The 27,767-nt window shown below is 29.2% G+C and overlaps 3 protein-coding genes across 6 annotated transcripts in view; 2 read left to right on the forward strand and 1 right to left on the reverse strand.

Moving 5' to 3' along the window:
* The first annotated feature begins 415 nt into the window (after window positions 1-415).
* LOC123305085 (pre-miRNA 5'-monophosphate methyltransferase) lies at window positions 416-2,910 on the forward strand. Of its 2 annotated transcripts, none has more exons than XM_044886697.1 (2): window positions 416-804; window positions 2,336-2,910. In XM_044886697.1, exons 1-2 carry the CDS (start codon window positions 616-618, stop codon window positions 2,855-2,857), a joined length of 711 nt encoding a protein of 236 aa, XP_044742632.1. In that variant the 5' UTR covers window positions 416-615; the 3' UTR covers window positions 2,858-2,910. The 2 variants fall into 2 exon arrangements, with proteins under 2 accessions (XP_044742632.1, XP_044742633.1); XM_044886698.1 differs by having other exon boundaries at window positions 625-679.
* A 1,094-nt stretch (window positions 2,911-4,004) lies between these two features.
* Window positions 4,005-7,606, reverse strand: LOC123304998 (chromatin complexes subunit BAP18). Of its 3 annotated transcripts, none has more exons than XM_044886580.1 (5): window positions 7,566-7,606; window positions 7,169-7,235; window positions 6,889-6,980; window positions 4,852-4,950; window positions 4,005-4,769 (listed from the first exon to the last, which is right to left on the reverse strand). In XM_044886580.1, the coding sequence occupies exons 2-5, from the start codon at window positions 7,184-7,186 to the stop codon at window positions 4,517-4,519; spliced, it is 462 nt and encodes a 153-aa protein (XP_044742515.1). In that variant the 5' UTR covers window positions 7,187-7,235; window positions 7,566-7,606; the 3' UTR covers window positions 4,005-4,516. The 3 variants fall into 3 exon arrangements, with proteins under 3 accessions (XP_044742515.1, XP_044742514.1, XP_044742516.1); XM_044886579.1 differs by lacking the exon at window positions 7,566-7,606 and adding an exon at window positions 7,306-7,403; XM_044886581.1 differs by lacking the exon at window positions 7,566-7,606 and having other exon boundaries at window positions 7,055-7,192.
* A 78-nt stretch (window positions 7,607-7,684) lies between these two features.
* LOC123291700 (major facilitator superfamily domain-containing protein 1-like) overlaps window positions 7,685-27,767 on the forward strand; it is a 40,293-nt gene continuing 20,210 nt past the window's right edge. Inside the window, exons 1-2 of the mRNA XM_044872080.1 lie at window positions 7,685-7,953; window positions 27,610-27,760. Coding sequence (XP_044728015.1) covers window positions 7,788-7,953; window positions 27,610-27,760 — 317 coding nt within the window. The 5' untranslated portion in view covers window positions 7,685-7,787. The remainder of the gene's footprint in view (window positions 7,954-27,609; window positions 27,761-27,767) is intronic.

The following is a 27,767-nucleotide window of genomic DNA, read 5'->3' on the forward strand; positions in this document are numbered from 1 at the left end:
TATAAAAAACTAAATAAATGCTTGCTTGAGTAATATTAATGTTACGTAATTGTTGAATAGAAAGGTCAAGTTGATTATAAAAGTAGTTATTTCTTAAAGGTCATTTAATTTTAGTAGTTCAAGGTATTTATATTTAATTTGATTTACACCTTTTAAATTTAAATAAATTAACTTATAAAATATAATATACAAACTATAAGTATATAAGCATCATCCAGCTTTAACCAAGTTTTTATTTTGTACCATTTTTGTACAACAATACAGGTTATTGCTTTGTTTATAAAGTAAACTTAGGCTAACTAATCATAAAATTCCGACTCCAATTTTATTTTTTAACATAAATTTGGAATTTTTAAGCGATAATTACAGTTTCTACTTAAAGATTCCTGAAAAAAATATTAAAAAATATCGATAATAATCGATTTATGGAGTATTTATTGCAAACAAATGAAAAGCTTTTTGTGCAGTGCTATCTCTGGAGAAACTAACAAACTATGTTGACTGATATATAGAGAGACATCTACTGCAAATATTATGGAATATTTAAATACAAATTTAACTGTCAACATGGATCATTGCACAGAAAATTGCATTACGGAATTTTTATGAGTAAACATGAATGAAAAGTGCGAAGAAAATTTACAATACAAAGGAAATGACCCTGGAGCAACGAGGTTTGGTAACTTCATCAATTATTACCAATTTAACCCACCTTTAAATAGAATAAAAAACTTACCACGTGACCAATGGCCAGATATAAAGAAGAGGTCGCTAGTGGGATTGGATTTAGGGTGCAACGCAGGAGTAAGTGTTTTAAAATTTATAACTTGTTCATTACCTACAAAAAAGTTGAGCCTCAATTATTTTCTTGCACTTTGAATAAATATTATATCAAAAGCCAGATCTGAAAATTTACGCCGTGCGTTGAAAACTCCTTTCACCAATAAAGCAAGCTTTTTGTTTATTTGTTTAAAACGGAATTATTTCCAAGCTGTATGTTTGAAATGAAATCTATATTTTTAGACATCAAAGTATCGTTGCATCGAAGTCTCTACAAACTCAAAAATATCCCTACCAAGGAGTTCTGTGGCCAGATTCGGCGCGAAAGCCATTTGACAAATACGCAAACGGCTTTCGACATCGCAATGTAATTATGAAACGTTTCACGAAATTTGGTTTATAGTTTAGACAGTTTTTGTCTAGAGGGTAAAATCGGCACCAACACAACGAAACAAGCTGTAACTACTGATAACACGCTTGTAGTTTTAATACTTTTGGTTAATAATAAAAACGATTTAATATATCAATCATCTGATAATATTAATAAAAACGATTTACTATATCAATCATCTGATAATATTAATTTCGATTTTACTCCCTTGATTAAAAAACAGTTCACTTCTAATCAAGTTGGAAACTGATTATTGCATTATTCATTTTACCTCTTTCGATTGCCATTATTACATTATATCAATTGTTTTGACGAAACGGAAAAAAAAGTTGGCAGTAACACCTTAGGTTCAAGAAAAATACATTTCAATTTTTTTGTAAAACATGATCATATGATTGTATTACTCTTTTAATTTTAATTAAAAACAAAACGTTATAAAATGTCAGTATGATTATTTTAAATGTTCGAAATTGGTTCATGTTCATGTAAATTACTACGTAGCTATACTCTATGTCAGTAAAATCGCATGGGTTCAAACATTGTAAGTGTACTCATTACATACATACATAGTGTTATAGTAATAACACTAGACATAGAGATACATTAACTGCAATTCAATTTTCATTTTCCAAATATACACACCAAAGTCGAAAACACCTAACTACTAGAAACATACGAAAACTGTTAATTTTTTGTCGAGGTAAACGTGATTTAAGATGTGGATTTTCTTTGCTGCAAAAACGATAATTTGTCTATTGAAAGTTAAAACAGATCCATTATCTTCCGAAAAAATCATCTTTAGCGATGAATATTATTTCTGGTAAAATGACTTCATGAATAAACAAAATTGCCGCTCTAAGAGTGAAGAAAACCCACATCCACAAAAATTGTCACTTTAGTATGCAAGTGTGATTGGACCATATTCCTTGAAAAAGAAATTGCTGTTACCCTGGGCAGGCAGTCATCTAGACGAAATCATTTTTAAACAGAAATGTCATGAACAAGTATCCAAAATTTAAAAAAAGTAGTATTATTGTAAGCTAATTTTTTTCAAAACACTGATCATTTTAATGATCCGTAATTTCAATATGCGTTTAAAAAAATCGAAGTGAGTAATAATAATATGTATCAACATTCTCTAATTAAATTTATTTTGTATTTTAGGACTTAACTATTCAGCTGTATAAATTCTTAAAAGAAATTTATCCAGACATCAACTTAAATTTAATTGGTATTGATATCGATCCAACTTTAATCCAAAGAGCAGTTGATAGTAATGAATTTCCAAACAATATCTCTTACATTAATCTCGATTTTATGAATAAAAAAAGTTCAGAGTCTTCATTAAATCATGAAAAATTTGATTTCGTCTTTTGTTTCTCTATTACAATGTGGATTCATTTAAATAATGGTGATAGCGGTTTAGTAAATTTCATAAAAGACATTTGCCAAATTGCTGAATTAATTTTAATAGAACCTCAACCTTGGAAATGTTACAAGACTGCCGTTCGTCGAATGAAACGGAGTTGTAACGAAGAATTTCCATTATTTTCACAATTGAAAATTCGCAATAATGTTGATGATTACATACTTGACTTAATAAAACAAGAAGGTTTTCATCAAATATTTGAAACGTTGAACAGTGAATGGGGCCGTAAAATTATATTATTTCACAAAAAAAGATAACAAACATTTTTGGAAATATTAATTTTATTTATACAACTAATGATCACCTAAAATTATTTAAAAATACACAATTTTATATGTATGGTTTTACAAAATATACACAGTATAAAAGACCACAATTGCTATGTTTTTACCAAATAAACATTCACAAGGTTTACGTATCATTTACAGAGTCCTTTCTTGAACATACACATTTTATTTTGTCTTATATACAAATAAAAATTTATTTCATAGAATAACGCAAATAATAAGCTAAATATTAAGAGCTTATAATTTTGTGATTAAAGTAAATTCAAAAGATCACACTTATATCTATATACATTTTTAATCAGGTTGTTCTTTAACAGAACTTCCTAAAATTTATCTAAAAATAAAGTTCTATTTAAAAAAAAATCCCACTGAATAAACATTATCTAAAAAGATCAAGTACTAGTCTATAAAAACAGTAAATCTTTGAAGGCTAATATGCAGTCGAAGGTTTCCATGTGTTCATAGATTGCAAACACTACAAAGATGAGTTTCTATTGTTACTCTATCAAAATGCTGATAAATACGTTACTATAAAAACATGCTTGTATATGCGTGCACTATTTATGACAATGCCTATGTTGCTGTACATAATACTTAGACGTGGTGTGTACATATACTTAGCATACACAACTACATATTTATCAGTTGTTTTTTTATCTTGTCAACAATTCGATTTAAAAAATGATTTTCAATTCCAAATATTCCTAGTTCTTTGTCTTTTTTTTAGCATTCAAAAAACTGTTTTTTTTTTATACTTATAGCTCCGTTGCATGGTAATTATGTGTGTTTATATAATTATAATTATTTTGCTTCACAATTGTTAGAAAAATTTCTTTTTTTTGACAAATTAAATACACCTAGATTAACAATATATTTTAATTTTATCAAATTTTTAAGAAAAGTGGATTTACGGACGAACCTCCTTAAGCCTATTCTATTTTCTAAAATCTTGAGATGCCAAAAGCATGATTCGTGAACGAATAATTTACGAAATTACAGTAACGTATTTATCTTTCGTGTATTTAAAAAAATCCGAAAAATGATGAGAAATTTTTGTAAAGTATAAATAAACCTTGTTATTATTCTAAAAAACTTCCATTTAATTTTAAAAGGGATATTTACATTTTTTCAACATATTAAAAATAATATTTAATAATACCGAAGACTTAAGCCAGAAATATAGTCCAACTCGGAATAAAGTATGGAAATTAAGAATTATTCAAATCCTTAAATTTGAAGAATTGGAATTACGCAACTTAGTATAATTTTCTCTCTCTTCAAAATCCATATTGAAATTTCCGGTATTTTTTTTTTTTGATTGATGCAGTAAATTGTTTTAAATATTAAAATAATTAATAACTATATTCAAAGTTCTCAAATCAAGTTTGTTTATACATGCATTTTCTTGGAATGGTGAGTCTGTTTTGAGACGGAGATACTTATCAAACTACATGTAAGAATATTATTTTCCCGGAATGGACACTTTTTGTTCAATTCAATTGATATTACAAACTCATTTAAGTTAGATTTTAAATTTTGGAATTACAAAATATTTTGAAAATGTAAATACCTCTGTTAAAAAAAAAGATGGAAAATGATTTAATAAATTGAAGAAAATTGTAAATGATTTCAAGAGGTAACTTCTTCGGTCGCACCATCAAACTCTAATTTAACATCATCATGTAAACCCTCTACATCAACTTCAGATTCGGACGCATTTAACATGTTCAATGTAACTTCTGCTGATTTATTCATAATGTTTTGTTGTTGCGCTTGTTGCTGGGCTTGAATTGAACCAGGCTGTTGTGATTGTTGCAATGTTCGTACCGGTAATCCAGCATCTTCAAATGCTTTTTTCTTTAATGTTGCCCTAATTTGTTGGCTACAATAATGAAATTGAACGAAAACAATATAAATTCATTTTATAATGAAGAAATTGAGCAACTTTTATTGTAAGAACTTACACTGTTCTTAATTTAATACGTTCACTAATTTTATTCAAATCATCACCGAATTTCTTTACAGCGGATCTAAGCATCTCAATTTCTTCATCGGTCCATTTTCTAAAAGTAAATCGTATATTTTTAAACTACCGGTTAATTTTTATTTTAGAATATAAGGTTTCAATCAATTTGGAATATCAGTGTTCAAAACAAGAAAAACGGTAGCGTAGCGTGGAGATGGCGACTGCTATGTTATAAAGTCTAACCTGTTGATTAATATCTACGGTCAATTCCTTACAGTTGTTTGAGTTTTCTGTTAAGATATATTCTATCTAGTGTTTAAAAAATCACATCGTCGCGAAACAATCTGTTGTTCGCATAAGCATCAGTAGTTTTCAGGCACGTTACGTGTTAAATATTTCTTACTTATTCTTATGTGTAGAATCGGGAACATAGCCCAATATGTATTTTCAACCCTGTATAATAGGATTTGTTGAAATTCAAGCATTCTAATAAAAGACTTGAAACAGGGCTAATTATCATAGAATAGCTAATTTCTATCAGTAATTACTATTGAATGTTGTTTTGAAAATAGAAAAACGGTGTAATAAAGTCAGCGTTACATGGTTATACCTTTTTTATGATCGAAAGCCTTGTTGGTATATATTGTATTTGAAGTTAAATCAATGGTTTTGAAGACTATATTCCAGTATTACACACAAAAAGTGTATTACATATAAAAAACAAAAGAACATCCGTAAGAAGTTAAGGATTAAATCAATATGATATATATCTATGGTGGCTACTGTTTTCTTAAAGTCAAATTCCCTGACTTTTCCGGATTGCCCAGTTGAATGATTCAAAAAATCCCTGACCAACTTGTTACTTTTAAATTGCTTTGAAAAAAAGTGGTACGAAAATTTTACAAATAACGAACAGGGAAAATTGAATATTAAGTACGACTCAAGATATCACAATCACATGCGCTATTTATAATTCGTATAGAAAAAAAAAAAAATTATAAAAATTTATTTTAGAAAGTTGTTACAAAACTGAAGAAATTCGCAGCAAGAATTGTAATTCCCTGACATTTCCAAATTTTCCAGTAATGTGACCACCGGTATAAACAACGGTTTTAGTTTTTTATTAAAACATAATATGAAATGTATTATTATAATATACTCTCTAAGACCCTTGAATGAATAGCATATTTGAAAACATTTCAAACTTTTGTATTGGTCCATAACTTTTTGCGGGTGGCATAACAAGGGCAAGTTTCAAGTTTAAATAGTTCTACTTAATAAAATGAGTTTCTGGACATATAATGATTATGTTAACGCTAAAATTGGTATTTTTCAAAGTATATTTTTTGAAAAAACTATTTCTTATCCGCTTTCTATCCTATTTAAGAGTATTTGAATCTTTAGAGATAAAAGTTATTAGACGCAACCTATTTTTCAACGTATATTTTTGAAAAAACTATTTCTTATCCGCTTTCTATCCTATTTAAGAGTGTTTGAATCTTTAGAGATAAAAGTTATTAGACGCAACCTATTTTCAACGTATATTTTTGAAAAAACTATTTCTGATCCTCTTTCTATCCTATTTAAGACTGTTTGAATCTTTAGTGGTAAGTTGTTAGACGCGACCTTGACAACAGCCTTTCAAATTTTTGTATTTAACATACCAGCCTTAGACTATAATGATAAATGAAAAGGGATCGAAATTTACTATGGAAATCTTATTTTGTATATCCCTAGTTTCACACTAATTATTAAGTAATGGAATCCACTCAGGATTTCTTGCGGAAGATTGATTTTGTAAATATCTACTACTATGCCCCAATAATTGCTGATTACAAATTAATTAATAAACCATTTACTAAGTATTGGGTGCCAATGATTAAACAGTTTTCCAATGTAGAATTGTAAAGTATAATGGAAAGATAGTCACGCTACGCCACTAAACGAAATGATTAAGGTCTATTTATTGTATTCTCATCGATTTAATTTTAAGGCTTTGGACTCATAATGAATAAAGTGACAAACATAGACGTACCCTGCTGGAGAATCTGCATTTGGATGTAATTGCATTGTTAAATCCCCTAATTTGTTAAAAGCTGCTCCAGCGGCTGTAAATATTTCACCAATCTAAATACAAACAGAATAAAATTCAATATTTTAGGTTATGTTGAACCAAATAAATTGGTGCAAAATAAGCTAACCGTAAGAGCGTTATTCATCTTGCAATCGTTACACAATAGCACCAATTTTGTTGAAATGCTATTTAAAATGTGTGTAGATCGCCAATTTCAAAAATAATTCTAATAAATCTTTACCTTTGTAGCCGAATTCATTTTTGTTGTTCGTTAGTGGAATTTGACGTTGACTTCACACGTATTTTAACTAAAAAATGTCAAATAACTTAATTTAAATTGATTCATTAAATGATTTATGATAGAATAAATAGATTTACAATTAAAATATGTTTTATTAGATTACTTAAAATGATAGTTTTCAATATCTTGCAATTGAAGTTTATTGAATTTTAAATTACTAACAATAGTTAGGGACTTTATCTTTTAAACTTTTGTGTCAAACGGTTTTTAAAATAAACAATATTTATGTTTATATAATATTGTGATTTATCGTTTTGCACGATAAATTTTTAAGTAAATTTTAGGAAATATGATTAAATCTTATAAAATAATCAATTTATTTTTATTATTTATTTACCTCTCAACATGAAAAAATAAACACAACTAATTAATGATATTTTGAGTAAAAAAAGTGGGGATGGATGAATAATGGTATTTGGTATCATTCATTTATTATGACAGAATAAGTCAGAAGATTAAAAACACTATGCGAAGAAACGTGTTTAGTGTTCTGTGTTTATTTTATAGTTTTGAATATTGTGTTTTCTTTTAATTTGTGTTGTGTTTAACGCTAAAAACAATGAGTTTAGAAGGACAAACGTTACTTCCTGGTGAATCATCAGGATCATCTGGAATAACAACAGATGATGAAGAATCAGGGGGTTGTGGAGCAACAGCTTGTTGTAATCCAAGAAGCACATGCCATAGATTTATTGCTGGATTATTAATGTGCTTTTTAGGATTTGGTACGTATTTCTTTTTTTTTTATATCGAAAATACATATAATTGTATGTCTAACAACTAAACAAAGGCTATTGTTATCATTATTTGTACTGATTTGTACTTAAGTTATCAAAATTAGTTTGTTATATGATACCAACCTTTACACCCCCAAAAAAAATAAATTTTTTTATTAAAAACAAAAGATGTTTTATTGCGGAAATCTATTTTATAAATAAATCATCACTAAATCATGATTTTGAATTATCATTGTTCATTAAACGCCTTAACATACATTAAATGAACTTTTAAAATTTTTTTTAAAAATAGGTTATCTGTTTTAATGTTTACAAACAATATAATTTTGAACTGGTTGAAAGGACGTAAAAGAAATATTAGAAAAACATGCCACTTAAATACAATACCAATAACACATAATAATTAATGCATCTATTTTTATGATAGATTTTATCAAATTTTTATAATATTTTGTGTAAATAACGCAAATATTTAATTTTTAAATATTTGGTTTTTAAATAATTCGACTTTTTTTTTTTAAATAAATAATTTAGAATTAAAATTAGGGTTGATAAATAAAGCTAAATACTTTCTCACGATATAGTTGGAAAGAATAGCATTACTTTTCAAAAAATTTAACTCTGGATAAGACATACATTGTTTATTTTTGACGTAGCCTTGAACTACCTAAGTAATTCCGTTATAAATATATCTTTTGTACTCAATGATTAAATAATTTGGAAATATTTTTGAAATTTTATCATTAAATAAACTTATTAGATTCCTTTATAAAATTAGAAGTATGAAATTGTATCACAATTTGTAAAAATTATATTATGGATAAAAGAGTACCCCAAATGATTATAAGGATATTCTAATGATCTAGGTATATCGTATTTCCAGCTTGAAAATAATTTTTATTAAAATGTACCAATTGCACAAATAATTAGGTGAGGAGGGAAATTTGGTTCAAAAGAATAGTTTAAAAATTATGATTAGCTTACCACCATGATGCCTGACCGAGAAATTGTCTCCTAGACTGAATCATTTTCAATTGCTTATAATAGCATGTTGTTTTTTGGCGATTAGCATAGTAAACGAATCTTTTTCCTTCAAAAAATAGTTTGCTGGGTGTATCGACTTGCGTTTTTTTGCACTGGCTTCAGAAAATTATCCCAAAAATTCTATATGGTTTAAAGCGGAACTTTTTAGTTTTAACCTCCGCGCCATTCGGGTGAAGGGTGTTTAAATCATAAAGTAAATCAGACAGAATAAAATAAGTTTTAAAACATTTTAAAAAGGTCAAAAACTTTTAAAAGATTTTAAAAAAGTTTATGAATAAAATCCTTTATGCACTTCCCCCCTTCGGAGTTCAGAAAGACTCTCAAAATGAAAAAGACCATTTTTTTGCAAATTAATACTTCTAATGATGTATTAGGGGTTTTTGGGGTGGTAAAACTCGAATTTTCTGTCAAAATGTTAAATTTGTTACTCATTTCCCTCTTTGAGCCCACATAAGTAGTCCTCGAAATAAAAATATCATTTTTTTGAAAATTTAAGAAGTTTTAATGCATGTAAGTGGGTTTTTAAAGCTCCTGATCTTGAATTTATGATCAAATTGATCAATTTGCACCCCCTCCTCTTCTTTAAGCTTACATAAGTAGACTTCCTAAATAAAAAATACCACAGCCTTTTTAAAGCATGTAAGGGAGTTTGTAAAAATAAAAATAAATGTATTGTCCCTAGATTCGATATCAAAGACACAAGCCTCTACCCCTCCTAGGAAATCAATAAAATGAGCCAAAAAATTATACTCGGGAAGTTCTAGAGTCGCTGATTACGATTTCGAAGTTCTCTGGTTTTACAACAGTTCTCTTCTACTACATTGTATACAGTAAAGAAAGAATTGCGAACAAATTTGGTATTGAGTCATCAACGTAAATATCAATTTTGTGCATCCACTTTTACTAGATTATAAACAAGCAGTTTTTGCCAATTTACCTATTCGTTGTGTGCGTAGTCATGGTAGGGACAATAAAATCGATGCCAGCGCTTCCAGTGAAAAATTTTGGCGTTAAAGGGGGCTGTTATTACTAATTTGCAGTTCTTTAATGTTAATGTTATAGAAAAGTCAAATTAAAATAATTGTAAAACACGAATTAATTAAACTTAATGCATTAACAAGTGAAAATAAACAATTGACTGAGTTAATTGTTGAAATACCATGCATAGTCAGTGTTGATTTCTTTATCACATTACACATACAAACATGTGACACATAACTGATATTCAAGTATGGTACATATTATAAAATTTCCGCCTAATTGGCGCCCTTACGGGTAAACAGTGATGTTTACGCAAAAATGTTTCAAACAAAAGTTGTTTAATTTTTGATAAGGAACTAAGGATAAACTTTTGTTCTATCTCTAACGGTTTACAAGATGGGTCCTACGGACCCAAGACCCAATTAACCTATGATGCTCATTTACAAACTTGACCTCACTTTTTACGTCCTGAGTACGCTGTAAAAATTTCAGCTCGATATCTTTTTTCGTTTTTGAGTTATGGTGTCCACAGACGAACGGACGGACGGACAACCGGAAATTGACTAATTAGGTGATTTTATGAACACCTATGACAAAATTTTTTTCCTAGCATCATTATTTTTAAGCGTTATAAACTTGGGACTAAACTTAATATACTATGTATATTTCATATATACATGGTATAAAAATTGTGAAAATAAGAAATCAAATTGCACAAATATTATTTTTCAAATGTAAATTATCATAGTTATTTATTTAAATTTGTGAGACAATAATATTAAATTTTCAATGTAAATCTTAAATGCAATCCATACAATTATATATGCATCCATACAATTCTATAATTAAAGTAGTGTATCGTTACCATGGAAACGAAACTCACGCACGGAGCGAATTGGTGAAAATTGGTTATGTTTGTTAAATTTTTTTAATGATTTGTAATAAATATAATAATATATCAAAATAGTGATTTAAAGGCTAAAAGTTCAATAACGTACTACGAATAGAAAGTACTTGTTTCTTCTTTTTTTTTTTTTATCAATTTGATACTGAAATTATGATACACGACCTTCACGGACAACAACAGAAAGTGTTTCAAATACTTTCATTGATTTATGACAATCTTATAGCTTATAGTACCGGCTGGTTTTTCAATGCAGATATCATTTCGAACTTTTATCATCAGATTTATTGGTTGAACAAAATATTGCATAAATATATACAGTGTGTCCCCGGATAGAGGTAACTATACTTGTAAATTTTCTTATTTTTCAATTTAAGAAAAAAAGTCATTCTTTAAAAAAAATTTTGCTTATTCTGAAAAGTATGTAGGCATATTTAAAACTTCTAAATAATGTACAGGGTAGCCAAAAAATTGAAATCAGTATTTTTCTTTTTGGTAAACAACCCTTCTTTTTTATAAGTTGACAAAATGTTATTCAGAAAAGTTGCTCGAAATTATGACAATTATGACTCATTTTTTATTTGAACAAAAGTGATAATTACAAAAAAACGTAACAAAGAAAATAATAATAAATCAATTAACATGTACTATTCGAGAGTGTATTTTTTTTGTGGACTAGGTTAGAAAATTAAAAAGAAAATTTATTTGCTCGGATAAACATTCACTAAAAATGGAATTGTCATAGTTAGTAAATCTTGAAATTCAGTCATGAATTTGAATCTTTAGTCATAATTGTTAATTTCGAGCAATTTCGAGCAAAAATAGGTAAGTAGTTTACAAAAAAAAAAAAAATAAATAAATAAATAGTTATACCAAATTTTTGGCTACCCTGTACATTATTTAGAAGTCTTAAATATTCCTACATACTTTTCAGAATAAGCAAATTTTTTTACAAAGAATGACTTTTTTTCTTAAAATGCAAAATAAGAAAATTTACAAGTATAGTTACCTCTATCCGGGGACACACTGTATATATCACAGTCAAAACTCATAGACAATCAAAAGTACTTTTGACTACAGGTAAATTTGCGGTCAAAAGTGGTTTTGACTGATGGTTCTGGTCAAAACTGGATTTAATTTCTAGAGGGAAACCGTTATGAATAATTCGGTATTTAATAACTCTGGTCAAAATAACCCGGTCATTACAACTCTGGTAAAAATAACTCGACGCAAAAACAACCCGCTGCCAAAACAACTTCGATCAAAACAACTTGGTACAAAAACAACTTGCATAAACTCTGCGACTGTGATTGCGTTCACTCACTGATCCACTGATCCTTTAATGGGGCCAACTTAACATGGGTATGCGAATTTTTTTTACTTTTTTGTTAACCCTGTGATCATGTTCATTCACCGATACAAGGGTTTTGCCCATGCCTTTAATAAGGTCGAGTTAGCACGGGTTTGCGTGTTTTTTAGCTTTTTGGTTAACCCTATAATTGCGTGCATTCACTAATCCACGCTTTCGGAAAAAATTATCTACATGATGGTTTCGAAATCCTTTGCGTGATTAAGAAGAAGTTAGCGAACAAACAGGCAGCTACTTTCTTTTAACACATACTGAACTATTTACTGCTCTTTCTAAAGAACTTTATATACAGTAGAATCTCGATAAGTTAAAGTCCAAGGGAAACAAAAAATATTTTAAGTTATAGAGGTTTTTTGTTATCAAGGGTCTATGTTATTGAATGCATCAGAAGGATGGGTTCAATAAAATACTGAAAATAAAATACATATGTAATCATATTTATTCACATTACTTACCATAAAAATAAAACAACAACTAAAGGTTTAGTCTACTTATAAAAATCTGTGATTTTCTTTTGTTTTAAAAAATTCACTGTTTCTAAATCGATTTGATTTTCAATGACAAATAGAGAGGAGAATACATTATCTTCTATGTTGCTACACTGCTCTATAAATGATCGTACAGTTGTTTTGACACTCTTTCAAAATGACTCATTCACACAATTTTATGTTATAGAGGTTGTGGAAACATTTCTTTTAGTTATTGAGGGCCTAACAGAAATTATTTATTTAAATTATAGAGGTTGCGTATTTTAAGCTATAGAGGTTTTGGGCTCTGATGGGAAGGGAACGTAGTATTTTTTGAAGTAACTAAGGTTTTTATGTTACCGAGGTTTAACTTATCGAGATTCTACTGTATTTTTTTCAAAAACAACTTTTGATATTCGATTTCGTAATACATATTTAGGTAATCTATTTCGCATTTGTAATGAATGTTGTGTGTAGTTCAAAGTATTGATTTAAGTATTTTTATGCCAGTTGGGAATATTTATATTAATAAATAATAAGACTATGAAATAAATGATTAATAAACCAGCTTTTATTAGATTGTCCTGACAAAGATAGATAAAGGTAACCGTACATGCAACGGTATGCTAAAAACACGTGTCTGTTCATGTATGTAAACCCATTGACGAGAAAATTTAGCATTTTATTTCTAAAATTTAAATGCTTAAAATAGTTTAGGTATTTATTCTTTATATATAACAAGTAAAAACAAACAATTGACTGAGTTAATTGTTGACATACCATGCATAGTCAGTGTTGATTTCTTTATCACATTACACATACAAACATGTGACACATACATAACTGATAATCAAGTATAGTACATATTATAAAATTTCTGCCTAATTGGCGCCCTCACGGGTAAACAGTGATGTTTACGAAAAAATGTTTCAAACAAAAGTTGTTTAATTTATGATAAGGAACATTTTTTACATTTAAACTTCTGTTCTATCTCTAACGGTTTACAAGATGGGTCCCACGGACCCAAGACCCAATTGACCTATGATGCTCATTTACGAACTTGACCTCACTTTTTACGTCCTGAGTACGCTGTAAAAATTTCAACTCGATATCTTTTTTCGTTTTTGAGTTATCGTAACACCTATGACAAAATTTTTTTCCTAGCATCATTATTTTTAAGCGTTACAAACTTTGGACTAAACTTAATATACTATGTATATTTCATATATACATGGTATAAAAATAACAAACAATTAATTATTTTGTATTCGATTTCAACAAAAATTGTTTTTTATTTGATAAACAACTTTCTAGCTTAAAAATTTGTTCTATCTGTTATCATTAATGAGTATGAGTTGAATTTTCAACCATCCTGAATGTCAACGTCAAATTCATCCAAATAGAACCATTTTTGTATGGGTCATTTTTTCCCAAAAATTTTTGTTGGAGAAAACTTTAGCCATCGAGAACAAAATGTAGCAAGGTAATTATAGTATCTACATCCCTAATATTTACACTCTTAAAAAGGGTCTAGAAAAATAATGAGATCTAAAGTTGAGGTAATTCGACTTTAAGAGATTGTTACGGTTGCTTGGTATTTACACAAGATGTATAAACTAGGGTGCAGGGACTCAGAGCTTTTATTGTAAAAAAATAAAATATATGAGAAACATAAATTTGTTCAGTTTTTTATTACAGTTGAGCCTCGGTAATCCGACAAAAATTTTGCAAGGCGGTGTCGAATTCTCAAATTTGTCGGACTATATAGCTGCCACAAACGCCCTTTGGTACGAACTTTTTGAAAAAGAATACCTTGTAATACGACAAATTACACATCAAAGTGCTAAGATTTGAATCATTTTCTAAAATTAATCCATTATTGGAAATATTTAGCCGGTGTAGATTTTAATAGGCGCCGACTGTTAAAGTCGCTATGTAAACTAATGGACTTGTTTTTTTCATTTAAGTATATTTAACTCAGTTTGATTTTTGTTTTTTTTTTTTAAATATTTTTTTAAGATTCTATTCATTTTAGTAAAATTTTTAAATATCTATTCATCGATACCTAACCCACCATGGTTTATTGACCTTCATTTTCAGTCTATGTAGGTATGTATGTTTAGTCCTTTGATCGCGTGGACCGATTTTAATAATTATTGATTATGACGCGTTTGTCTCTAATGCGTCACATAGGAACACGCATAAATTCTTTTTCACAATATGATGTCTGGTATTCGCCATATTGAATTTTCATTATTGCCATATCTTCAGTACCACTTGAAAGGTTAAGACCAAACCATTGAGGTCTTAATCTTTAAAATCGGCCCACGCGTTTGTCCTCTAGTGTGCCACATAGGAATACACATTTTCACAATATGGCGCCTCTCGGTCGCCATATTGAATTTTCATTGATGCATTATCTTCAGTAGCACTCTCAAGGCTAAGACAAATCGATTGACGTCTGAATCATCAAAATCGACCCACGTGAAGGTTATAAAGAAGGAGAAAGATCGCTATGTACTAAAGCATTAGCGCACCTGTCCCTGAAAATTTGTAGAATTTATAGTTAATTTTTAAGCCACCAGCCGCGCTGTCATCAAGAAGTAGTATCTGCGAAGTGGATGAAGTTAGTTGCATAATGTACAAATTGATATATCATTTCAAATTAGCGCACAACAGCCCGCCTTCATTGATACTTCTTAGCGGTCGCAGCGCCTCACTTATTTTATCCATATTTCGGGGACAATATTTTCTATAGCGATCGTTCTCCTTCTTACAAGCTTCATGATATGAACGTTTAAAATTCCAAATTAAGGCTGTTGTCTTGCTATGGGCATAGTATAAAAATCTGAAGTCAGTTGATCCTCTCTTACTTGAGATAAACTTAATTAAAGTTCGGATCATTAACACGGAGAGCAAAGAAGCGGTTATTGATATTTTAGGGTTTATAATATCTTCATTTTCATTATTTGAGGACTAGATATTTCACTATTTACACTTTCGATTTATGTAGAAAAGAATACTGCTAATTATTGTATTATAAGACCAATGTTTTCTTCTTCACCGAGTGTAAACAGTGTGCAAAAAGAACGTATGCAATAAATGTAGGTAAGTACTTCCGATTATCAATATTTATGAGTGTAGTATGTACACAAAACTATATTAAGATAAAACATATTTATATTAAATTATAGTAGTTTTCCCTTATGAGAAAATAATCAAAATATGCTGCTTTACACTTCATGTACATGCATATAAAGTTAGCACAAGTTTTTTGTCACTTTGACTTTCTTGTTGTGGTGTAAAACTGACAATATTATATACATCATGTGTGTATATTGTGATTGATTTTCAATACGAAAAGTATTGATGGTTCTGTTTGAAGCATGAAGGTTATAAGAAGGAGAACGATCGAATTCTACAAATTTTCAGGGACAGGTGCGCTAATGCTTTAACACGTAGCGATCGTTCTCCTTCTTTATAACTTTCATGGTTTGAAGGGATTAGAATATTTTTATTGATAATAAAATTGAAATAATTGAAAAATAGTTTTCAAGTGGTGAGTTGAGTTATTATTTATCATCAGAAGTTAAAAATCAGAATTGTCCATTGAACTAGTAAACTAAAAAATTTTCTGAATAAAGACCCCAACACAATACATTGATTTTCGGTTTCGGTTAAAATTTTTTGAAACCCATGGTTTAAGGTAGTTTTCATCATAGTGATCAAAAGAACTCAACTTCTTATGAACTCAACCCTCAAAAACCCCTTCCCTTCCGTGCTACGGACCTTCAAAGGGTATGCCTACATTAGATATTGATTTTTGGATTCGGTTAAAATTTCTTGAAAACTATAGATTAAGGTAGGTTTGATCATTCTGATCAAAAGTTCTTATGAACTCAAACTACCTTAATCCATAGTTTTCAAAAAATTTTAATCGAAAGCAAAAATCAATGTATTGTCTCCAGGGTCCTTTACGGACTCTTTTTATACCATATATATGAAATATACCAAGGTATACTAAGTTTAGTCCCAAGTTTGTAACGCTTAAAAATATTGATGCTATGAACAAAATTTTGGTATAAGTGTTCATAAAATCACCTAATTAGTCCATTTCCGGTTGTCTGTCTGTCCGTCTGTCATCATGATAACTCAAAAACGAAAAAAGATATCACGCTCAAATTTTAATAGCGTGCTTAGGACGTAAAAAGTGAGGTCGCGTTCGTAAATGAGCAACATAGGTCAATTGGGCCATGGGTCCATAGGACCCATCTTGTAAACCGTTAGAGTTTAAATGTAAAAAATGTTCCTTATAAAAAATAAACAACTTTTGTTTGAAACATTTTTTCGTAAAAATCACTGTCTACCCGTGAGAGCGCAAATTATGCGCAAATTGTAAATTATATATTATATGGGAATATCAGTTATATATGTGTGACATGTATGTATGTGTGATGTGACAGAGTGATGAACACTGTCCATATATGGTATTTCAACAATTAACTCAGCCAATTGTTTGTTTTCACTTGTTTAAATAAATAAATTGAAATAATTGCAAAAAAGTTTTCAAGTGACGAGTTGAGTTATTATTTACCATTAAGGGTCAAAAATCACAATTTTTCATTGATCTGGGATACTTATAAACTTTCTGAATACGTATAAGATTTACGGATCTTCATAATAATAACTAGAAGCGTTTAAAATATAAAATTTTTTCTAAAAAAAACTGATATATTACTACTAAATTAAACCAAAATCGAAAAAAAAAAAATCTCTCTATAATCGCTACGTATTTTTGTAACACTCTGTCTAATATGTGTTTTATTAAAAGACTAGCTGTGAACTACCCGCTTTGCTGGGCAACATCCCCACTTGCACCCCTCCCTCCACATTTCCTTTCGTTGGATAACAGTTTTGTAATGTACACGTCATGCTCTTTTATTTGATACCCCACTTAGGTATATTTGTAAATATTCGATAATTCACACCTTTCTACCCTCCGAAGGTTAAAAGTAGATAAAAACAATAGATCTTTGAAGCTGGTTGTATATCGTGTCAATATTTGAGCTTAATCGATGCACAACTTTTTTAGTTTTTGAAGCATATCCCTTTCAACTCCTATTTCAACCCCTTACTCTACTATAATATGGATGTATTATACATAAAAACCTTCCTCTTGAATCACAAAAAAAACCGCATCAAAATCCGTTGCGTAGTTTCAAAGATTTAAGCGTACATAGGGACATAGGGACAGAAAAAGCGACTTTGTTTTATAATATGTAGTGATTATTAGATTTTTAAAAGCAAAAATACAGCTTACATTTACTTATATGGTAGTTCCTAAAATTAAAAAGAAATTTATGACTATGTTCATTCTTAGAAAGTTGTGCTAGCTTTACGCTCATCTTACTCTTTTTGTAGTAAATTATCAGAATCCAAAATAGGATTCATATATAATTATGTAAAGGTCAGTGAGTGTATGATTAAATTTTTTTTATATAAGCGCAATATTTAATCACAAGACCAATTACACCACTTTTATACAAAGTCAGACAATTTATTAATTACTTCCAATTATTGTAATCTTTTGTTGTTTTATTGATAAAAGAAATTAATGTGGAATTTTTTATTTATGGAAATGCGTTTTTATTTGTTTATATATTTGCATAATAACTATTAATCGGTAAATTTAATTACATAATTTGCATAAGGTTTAGATTTGAAGGATCCCGTACAAACCTTGTGAGTTTTGCAAACTATTTCACCCTTTTAGGGGATGAATTTCAAAAAAGTCTTTCTTAAATGTCATCTGCAGTATAAAATCAATATCCTCTTGAAATTACAATTATCTACCATTAGCGATTTAGGCTGGGCATCGATATGTCAGTCACGACATTGCCTATTCCCCTCCAGATTAATTCCCCCCTCTGAAATATTTTTGATTTTAAATAATATACAAAAAAAATCATTTTGAAAAAAAAGTCATTAAAATCGGAGCTGTTATTGAGGATTCCCGAGTAAAAACATTCATTGATGCAACTATTTTGACACAATAATAATTTAAGATACATTTGATCTACGACTTAAGCCACTATACAATTTATAATTTAATTTTGTTTCACCCCAGTAATATAGAAGGAAATGTTGGTCGGGGAAGATTAACCATTGATATAGTTGGCTAACCAAGTTTTTATGTTAAAATACTGTTGAAATTTTCAGGTCAAAAATTTCTGATGCTCCCTTCTATACCAAAAATTACTGTTTGCGCCCGCGCTCTCATGGCTAAATGGGCGAAGACCAACCATGTGATCCGATCAAGTGGTGGAGAGGATAGGGTAGCAATATTCTTCATATAATATTCGTAAATTAATTAAAAAAATTTTCAACCTCTTTCGTTCATTCTCTTTACTTTAATTTTTATACCATGTATGTATAAAATATATCAAGGTATATTTAGTTTAGTAGTAAGTTTGTAACGCTTAAAAATATTGATACGTGTTCATAGAATCACCTAATTAGTCCATTTCGGGTTATCTGTCGGCCTGTGAACACGATAACTCAAAAATGAAAAGCGATATCAAGCCTAAATTATTTATAGCGTGCTTAGGACGTAAAAAGTGAGGTCAAGTTCGTCAATGAGCAATATAGGTCATCAATTGGGTCTTGAGTCCGTAGGACCTATCTTGTAAACCGTTCGAGATAGAATAAAAGTGTAAAAAATGTTCCGTATAAAAAAATAAACAACTTTTCTTTAAAACATTTTGTTATAAACATCACTGTATACCTACGAGAGCGCAAATTATGTTCACAAAATACATTTACGGTTGCCCGACTGAATGTCTACCTGTCTGTCGCTACGATAGCTCAAAAACGAAAAGACTTTATGGCGTAAAAAGTGAATTAGAGCTCGTAAATGAGTAACATAGGTCAATTGGATCTTGGGACCGTAGATCATATCTTGTAAACCTCCTTCCTTATAAAAAAATAAACAACTTTTGTTTGAAACAGTTTTTCGTAAACATTATGAGGACATCCGTGAAGGCATGGTTTATTATATAGCCGTATTATATATACACGACTGTGGCTATCTAAGAGTGACTATCTTTCTTTAATTACATGATGTAAAAAGAACAAATGATCGTGTAATTAACACTGTCTATAAATGATATTTCAACAATTAACTCAGTCAATTGTTTATTTTCACTCGTTTTTCCTAAATATTAGTAAGGATAATTGTATGTGATTCCAAGAATAGATATATTATGATGGGGTTTATTAACTGGTTTAATTTGTTTAAATTATATAATAATAATTCGTTTTATGTATACTTTAGTTTAATTTTGAACAACCCTTATATAACTACTTACTACATTATCATTAAATTTAATTGTATGATAATGCTCCCCCATGTTATTATCAATTATAACAATATTCTACGAATTTATTTGATTAGATTATAATTTAATTCAATAATCTGAAGTAAAATCTACTCACCCTACCTTTAGGCCAAACTGCTTACAAGCTAATAGCACAGGAATATCTTCGAAAAAAAAAAAGATTCAAGTCCCGAAACGCGATGTATAGCTGTTTTTTTGGTATGTTATTTGGACCCCTTAGGGCAGTGTCAAACTGCGTTTTGCAAGCAAAAAAAAGTTGTGCTACCTGCGTGAAAAACTGTAAAAATTTTTCAGTTTTTGCAGTTCAATTCAAAACTATGAGATTTTGACATTAGTTGCTACTATAATTTTGAAAGTATATTAAATATGAAACACTTGAAGTTAACCCACAGCTCCGTTTGTCTCCGTATAATTTTTGAAATATGATGCTTGAAAAATTTACATGGTTTTCAGAAATGTAAAAATTTTGAGGTTTTTTTTTTCTTTATTAAACTGTTAGAGATAGAACAAAAGTTAAAAAGGTGATAAATGTTTCTTATAAAAAAATAACCAACTTTTGGTTAAAAAATTTTTCGTAAACATCATTGTTTTCTCGTGAGGAAGCAAATTAAGGCAAAACTTTGGTGTCCATTTTCTCCAAAAATATAAAAGATAAAGAAATGCAAATTTGTACGTAGCTTCGGCTAGTGAGCCTTTTGAAATTTTTTTGCAAAAAACTGAAAAAAAATTTGAATTGAACTACAAAAATTGTAAAATTTCGCAGTTTTTCGCGTGTTACGCAGGTAGCATAACTTTTTTTCTTGTAAAACGTAATTTCACATTCCCCATAAGGGTTCCAAATAACATACCAAAAAAGCAGCTTTACATCGTGTTTTGCGATTTTAATGTAGAAAATGATTATTTTAATAATAGGTTCTCTACCCTTTGCTTTCCAAAATAGATGTAAGTAAACCCCCCCCCCTCCCTCTTTATATTTCGTGTGAGAAATGTGAAACACAATTGATACTTGTCAATTGTAGTAAGTTCCACAAATAGGCCAGTACAAATAGTACTGGCAAGTAGCAGTCTCACTTATACAGAGAGGTTCACGAGAGAAAAACAACTATCTTTTATAGAGATTCCTGTTTCTCACTTATAGAGATTTTAGAGCGTAAAAATGGGATTTGGCAATGACTCTCGCTTATAAAGATTTGATTACATTTTATGAAATAATATTAACGTTAAATGCTTCCTGCGTTTAATAATTTGATATTTCGAGATTTTATAGAATAATTTAATTTTGAAAACAAAACTCAGTTGAAAAGACCTGCATGTTTGCGTTAATCTCAGAAACCGCTATGCTTCATTATATAAGATATCGTTGTGTATCCATAGAGGAAATAACGACAGGGCCAATATCGGTTCAACTACGGGAAGAAGTTTCTGAGCGTTGGACCAAACTTTGATTCCGAGACTAACCCAGTCTTGATTTGAGCTCTTTGATATCTGATGATTTGTAGTAGTTATGATGTAATAATAGTTGAACGTGTTGGTGCTATTTTCGTTTCGGTTTTAGTCCCAAGTTTGTAACGCTTAAAAATATTGATTCTACGAACAAAATTTTGGTGTAGGTGTTTATATAATCACCTAATTAGTCCATTTTCGGTTGTCTGTCTGTCTTTCGACACGATAACTCAAAAACGCAAAAAGATATCAATCTGAAATTTTTATTGTGTGTTGGGGGGCGTAAAAAGTGAGGTCGAATTATGAGCGACATATTGAGTCTATTGGGTCTTGGGTCCATAGAACTAATCTTGTAACTAATCTTGTAAACCGTTTGAGATAGAACAAAAATTTAAATGTAAAAATTTAGTTTAAATGTATCAAACAGAAACATTATATAGTATATATACACACACTACACGGTGTGTCCGTTGTATACTGAGGAAGTGAGATAAAATATACTATTATAACTTTGTGTGTAAGAGTGGCTATCTTTCTTTATTTACATGACATAAAAAAACAAACCATTGTGTAATCAACACTGCCTATATATGGTATTTCAACAATTAACTCAATCAATTGTTTGTTTGCACTTGTTTATAAGTATTTTTGAACTTTGTAATAATATTGATATAGCTTCTTTAGTTCAAGTCATTTTTAGTAACTAACTAATACACATTTATTAAGCTTTAATTTCTGTTGTGAGATTGAAGTGTATGTTTTTGTGTATGCGATACCTATACAAAAATTTTCTTTAAAACGTAGCCTTTTTAATTTTACCCCTATTACTAAATCTCCGGTGTTCAACTGCCTGTCTTTCAGCAAATTCTTCCACCGTGAAGTAAGTTGGTAGAACTGTACAGTGCGAAATTTTTTAGAACCTCTTAATTCACAGCAACTTTAGTAAGCTACCTCATATTATTTGGTTTGAGGGGCAATATTGAAAAATTCTCATAAACAACAACTTCATTCTAATCTTATATATTATTACTCTAGCAAGTTTTTTTCTGTCCTACCCTTCCTTATTCCTTTCTCAAATTCCATGGTTCAGCCCTCATTTCCAAGCTTATTATGTCTGTGTTTGACGAAAAATAACTCACGGTCTTAAAATGTACCGCTTAGGAAAAAACACATTAGACAAATAATTTGAACGAAAACATATCATAAATTTAAATAATAAGTTTATTAGGCAAACATGTTAGTTTTTACAGATGCTCTCCTAATACTCTAGGCATAATTACTATTTTTAATAAATGTTCTTCTAATATTAATTTAAGCACTTTTGATTTTTTTCACCACTTTTCTACGAAATTTGTTGTTTTTAGCCACGGGTTACGGCAACTACGGTAAGCGTAATTCCGTACGGGTCGAGCTAGTTTAAAATTATTATAATGATATAATATAATTCTGTGAATTTTATGCTATTATTTAAATATTTCTTTATTATTTATCGAAAACTATTACATTTTTTTAATTTTTTAAAAATTTACATTATGTACGTAAACATAATTAAGTTTCCGGGGACACACGTGCAACTAACACGCGATATAACTTGAACAGATGCATACACGATACTCCTCGGCCTTAAAATGTCAATGTTAGTTGCAGTCACATCAATACTCTATAAATTAGAGTAGTCTGTCTACATTTTTCGGGCCAAAGCCAAGATACAGAAGATCAATACATGTAAAAAATCCGAAAATTCCGTAGAATTCAATGCCTTATTTTTTTCCAGACTGACAGTAGGAAATCACATAGAAAATAGTGGCCAAAGTTGGTCAAAAACAGTTTATTTAGTTTAAAAAAAAAATAGGTTTTGTACAAAAAATGTGTAACTTTTTATGTCGGATCGATCTAGCCCAGTCCGATATTAAAAAATTATTAAATAAACAATTAATTGAAATAAAAAACTATTAAATATCGCATTTTTTGTAAATACCGGTATCTCTTTGAAAAAAATATAGTAATAAACAACATTTGATGAAAATTTACGCAAAGAATTTTTGAAAATTTGAAAAATATTGAAAAGTATTTCCAAAAATCACTTTTTTCGACAAAAAAAAAAAAAGTTGTTTAAAATTCCAATAGCTCATATATCCATCCGTGCTTTTTTATAAACGTTTCTGTGCTTCAAATTTTTGTCAATTGTTGGCTGAATATGTGCGAGTATTGCGCGCTTTTATTAATTGATCGGTAATATACGAATTATCGATCGAAAAAACGGTTGTGAAACATTTTGAAATATTATATTAATTATTTCTTAAATTTTTTTATCTGATATACTTGCTTCTAGTTGGTACTTATTATTAGTGAGGTCTTAGTTATTGATGGAGGTTTCTTTCTTCACAAATTTGTTTGGACATCTAGTAAAACTGTGCTAAAAATTGTGAAGTTTTTAGAAAAAATACGCACAAAATCATTTTTTGTTTTTGACGGTTATTCCAAGAGTAGGTACTACGTAGAACGTGTGCGTAGATAATTGAAAAAAAAACTCGCTCTTGAATCAGAATTTGAATGATAATAATGCGTCCAAAAGAAAAACATTATTTTTATGTTATGTTCAGGCAAACAGAAAATAAACTGTGTGATAACAGCTGTTGAAGATGCCGATAGACTCATAATAACTACTGCTAACGAATTACAAAAGAAAGAGGAAAATATAAAAATTTATGTCAAAGATACAGATGTATTGGTAATATTGACGCAGCTAGCGCCATCGATTACCAAAATATTGCGAGAAATTGAAAAGAAAACGAAAAATTGTATAATTTTAACAGTTTCAAATTTCTACATTTAATACAATACGTTGGACTATTTTATATAATACGAGGCTGCGACTCGACGTCCTCTTTCTTTAAACAAGGCAAAAATAAAATTTGTAAAAATTTTTTACAGCAAAAGTATCACACACAAAGTTATTTTCGTCGCATGCGAAATAATTTCAATTTTGTACTCTTCAAAAAAACGTATCTGTACCTTTGGAAATGGTAAAGTAGAGATGGTACTTAAATGATGGGTAGGGTTAAAAGTATATATTCGCATTTTTCGGGGTAATTGGACTTCCTAGCACAAAATGCTTTACACAAAAGTTCTAGATAATAAAAAAAATCCGAAAAATTTTTATAATAGATATTTTTCAATATAACCTCAAATTTTAATCGAAAACCCGTACGAAAATTAATTTTTCTGAAACTTGGTGAAAGTATGCTTTGAATTATACTAAATAGGCACAATTTTTGAGGAAAGTGAAAAAATGATTTTTTTGAAATAATTAGAATTTTCTATAAAATTAACAAAATTTTCGACGAAAAACCATCTTGATTTATTTTTTTTCGATTTTCATATTCTGCCCCTATTCATTTAATTTCTTGAAATCTACTTTAAAATGATTTATCTATGTGTATGGTTTATTTTTCATTAAACCGCTTAAGATTGAGAAAAACAAACAAACAGATTTTTCGAGTACGAATGTCTGTGAGCACAATAACTCGAAAATTGTCTTTTGGGTCTTAGAGATAGAACAAAAGTTTAAATTTAAATGATATACAACTTTTGTTTGAAACATTTTTTCGTAAATATCACGCCCTCGTTTACCCATGAGTACGCCATTTAGGACAAAACTTATTAATTGATGTATAACAATTTATTTGTTATTTATAAAAGTAAGAGTTATTTTGTTGTGCAAAGGTAAAAAAATTTAAAAATTCGTATAAATTGTGGTACATTTATATCAAAATACGTTACAGCACTTCAAATAGTGCACTGCAAATATATGTGTTGGGATTTTCTTTAAAAGACAATTTCAATAAAATAGTAATTCGCTTCGTTTCTAACAAGATTCAAACGCTATTTTTAACTGTCTATTAAAGCCACGTGCGGTGTAAAATTGACATGATCAACAAAAAAACAATATTATCAAACTATATATGTAATATCCTTGTACTAAAAAATAATATATTCAATATTCATTTCTGTCAATAACATATTCTTTACCATTTCCGTAAAAATAAAAATTTATTTTAAATTAAAATTACGTCACAACATCAGTTTTTATGACATAAACATCACATCTCGTCGTTCTAGATAATCGTATCTAGACACAAACACAAAGATGTGTTTGTAAAATGATTAAGTATCAAATTCTTGACATTTGAATGTAAATTGAATAATAATAAAATTACTCATTAATCAATAATGTTATTAGGATGAATGACATTTTATATAATTTGCTGATTAAATCATTTTTATTTGTTATTATAAATTTATCATAATTATTTAAATATGCATGCATCAAGCATATTCACTTTTATATTGATTGTTTAAGTAATTACTTATTAGTAAAAATCGATAACAAATTAGGAAAATCACCTTGCCATTCGATCACAAGTAAATTAAAATAGAACTAATAACCGACTTGAATTTTGCTTCAATTGATTTAATGTTGAACAAATGAAAACAAACAATTGACTGAGTTAATTGTTGAAATACCATGTGTAGACAGTTGATTAGTGTTGATTATACTGTCACATTACAAATACATATATGTCACACATACATAACTGATATTCCCATATAATACATACTATACAATTTGCGCCCTCATGGATAAACAGTGATGTTTACGAAGAAATGTTTCAAACAAAAGTTGTTTATTTTTTTATAAGGAACATTTATTTACATTTAAACTTTTGTTCTATCTCTAACGGTTTACAAGTTAGGTATACGGACCCAAGGCCCAATTGACCTATGTTGCTCATTTACCAACACGGCCTTACTTTTTACATCGTATCCACGCTATAAATTTTAGCTTGATATCTCTTTTCGTTGTTGAGTAATCGTGGCAACAGACAGCAGACAGACAACCGAAAATGAATTAATTAGTTGATTTTATGAACACTTATACCAAAATTTTGTTCGTAGCATCAATATTTTTAAGCGTTACAAATTTTGGGTTAAATTTAGTATACCTTGATATATATTACATATAAGGTTAGGTTATATTGGCTGTCCACGGAGGACACACTATAGAGCCCATTGTGATAACATATATGTGTTTTACCACCTTTCCGATGATAATTTCCTTCATACATATACCATGCACTACAAGAGCCCATCACAACTATTAATTAAATTAATTTTGTTGCGACAGTGGGAATCGAACCCGCTACCCTAAGCGGACGGAATTGGTTACGACTAAACCAACTGAGCTAATAGGACGACTATTACATATAAACATGGCATAAAAATTAGCAATTATACTTTCCAAAAAACGTTTTACACAAGTGTAGAATCTATAATAGAGAGCCGTAAGGCATAAATATATTAAAATTTCGGAATCCAGGGTCAGTTAATAAATTTGCATAAAAACTGCTCGACTGCATTGTTTAAAGTTGACATAAAGAAGTTAAAGAAAAATTTGTATGAGAAGAGGTGGCTCTTGCCCAGAGGATGAGAGCCCACCCCTCCTCGGATATGCACTTTTTAAAGTACTATAAAAAAACATGAAAAAAGTTTCAAGTCATTTGCATGAAAATTGACGGAATTATAATGAAAACAAAGTTTCTCGTACTTTTTTTTTTATGTTTTATTGAGTTCAAAAACTGTTAAATATTTCCACGGGAACTAAAATTAATGTTTGCCGCTTTCCAATTAACTTTATTTAAGTGCTGGCAACATGCTCAAAAATTAAATTAAATTAAATTGTTTATTAGCATATACTATATCCACTGAGGTAGTGAGAAGAAAGATACTCTTATTACTTTGTGTGTAAGAGTGGCTATCTTTCTTTACTTACATGACGTAAAAAAACAAACGATTACATCATCAACACTGTTTATATGGTATTTCAACAATTAACTCAGTCAATTGCTTGTTAACACTTGTTCTCAGATGAAATTATCTTAGAATTGGTAATTGTAAAAATAAGAATTTGAAGTTCGGTTTTAAAGATTTAAATTTAACGTTTTTATGTAAATTAATAATTTCTTCTTTTTTTTGCAGGTTCGTATTTTTGTTATGACAATCCGGCAGCATTACAAGATAATTTTATGAAAGATTTAAATATAACTACAACAGAATTTATGTTTTTTTATTCAATATATTCATGGCCGAATGTAATATTATGTTTTGTGGGTGGATTTTTAATTGACAGGTAAATA

This window comes from Chrysoperla carnea, chromosome 1, assembly GCF_905475395.1.
Source record: "Chrysoperla carnea chromosome 1, inChrCarn1.1, whole genome shotgun sequence".
NCBI classification, from domain to species: domain Eukaryota; kingdom Metazoa; phylum Arthropoda; class Insecta; order Neuroptera; family Chrysopidae; genus Chrysoperla; species Chrysoperla carnea.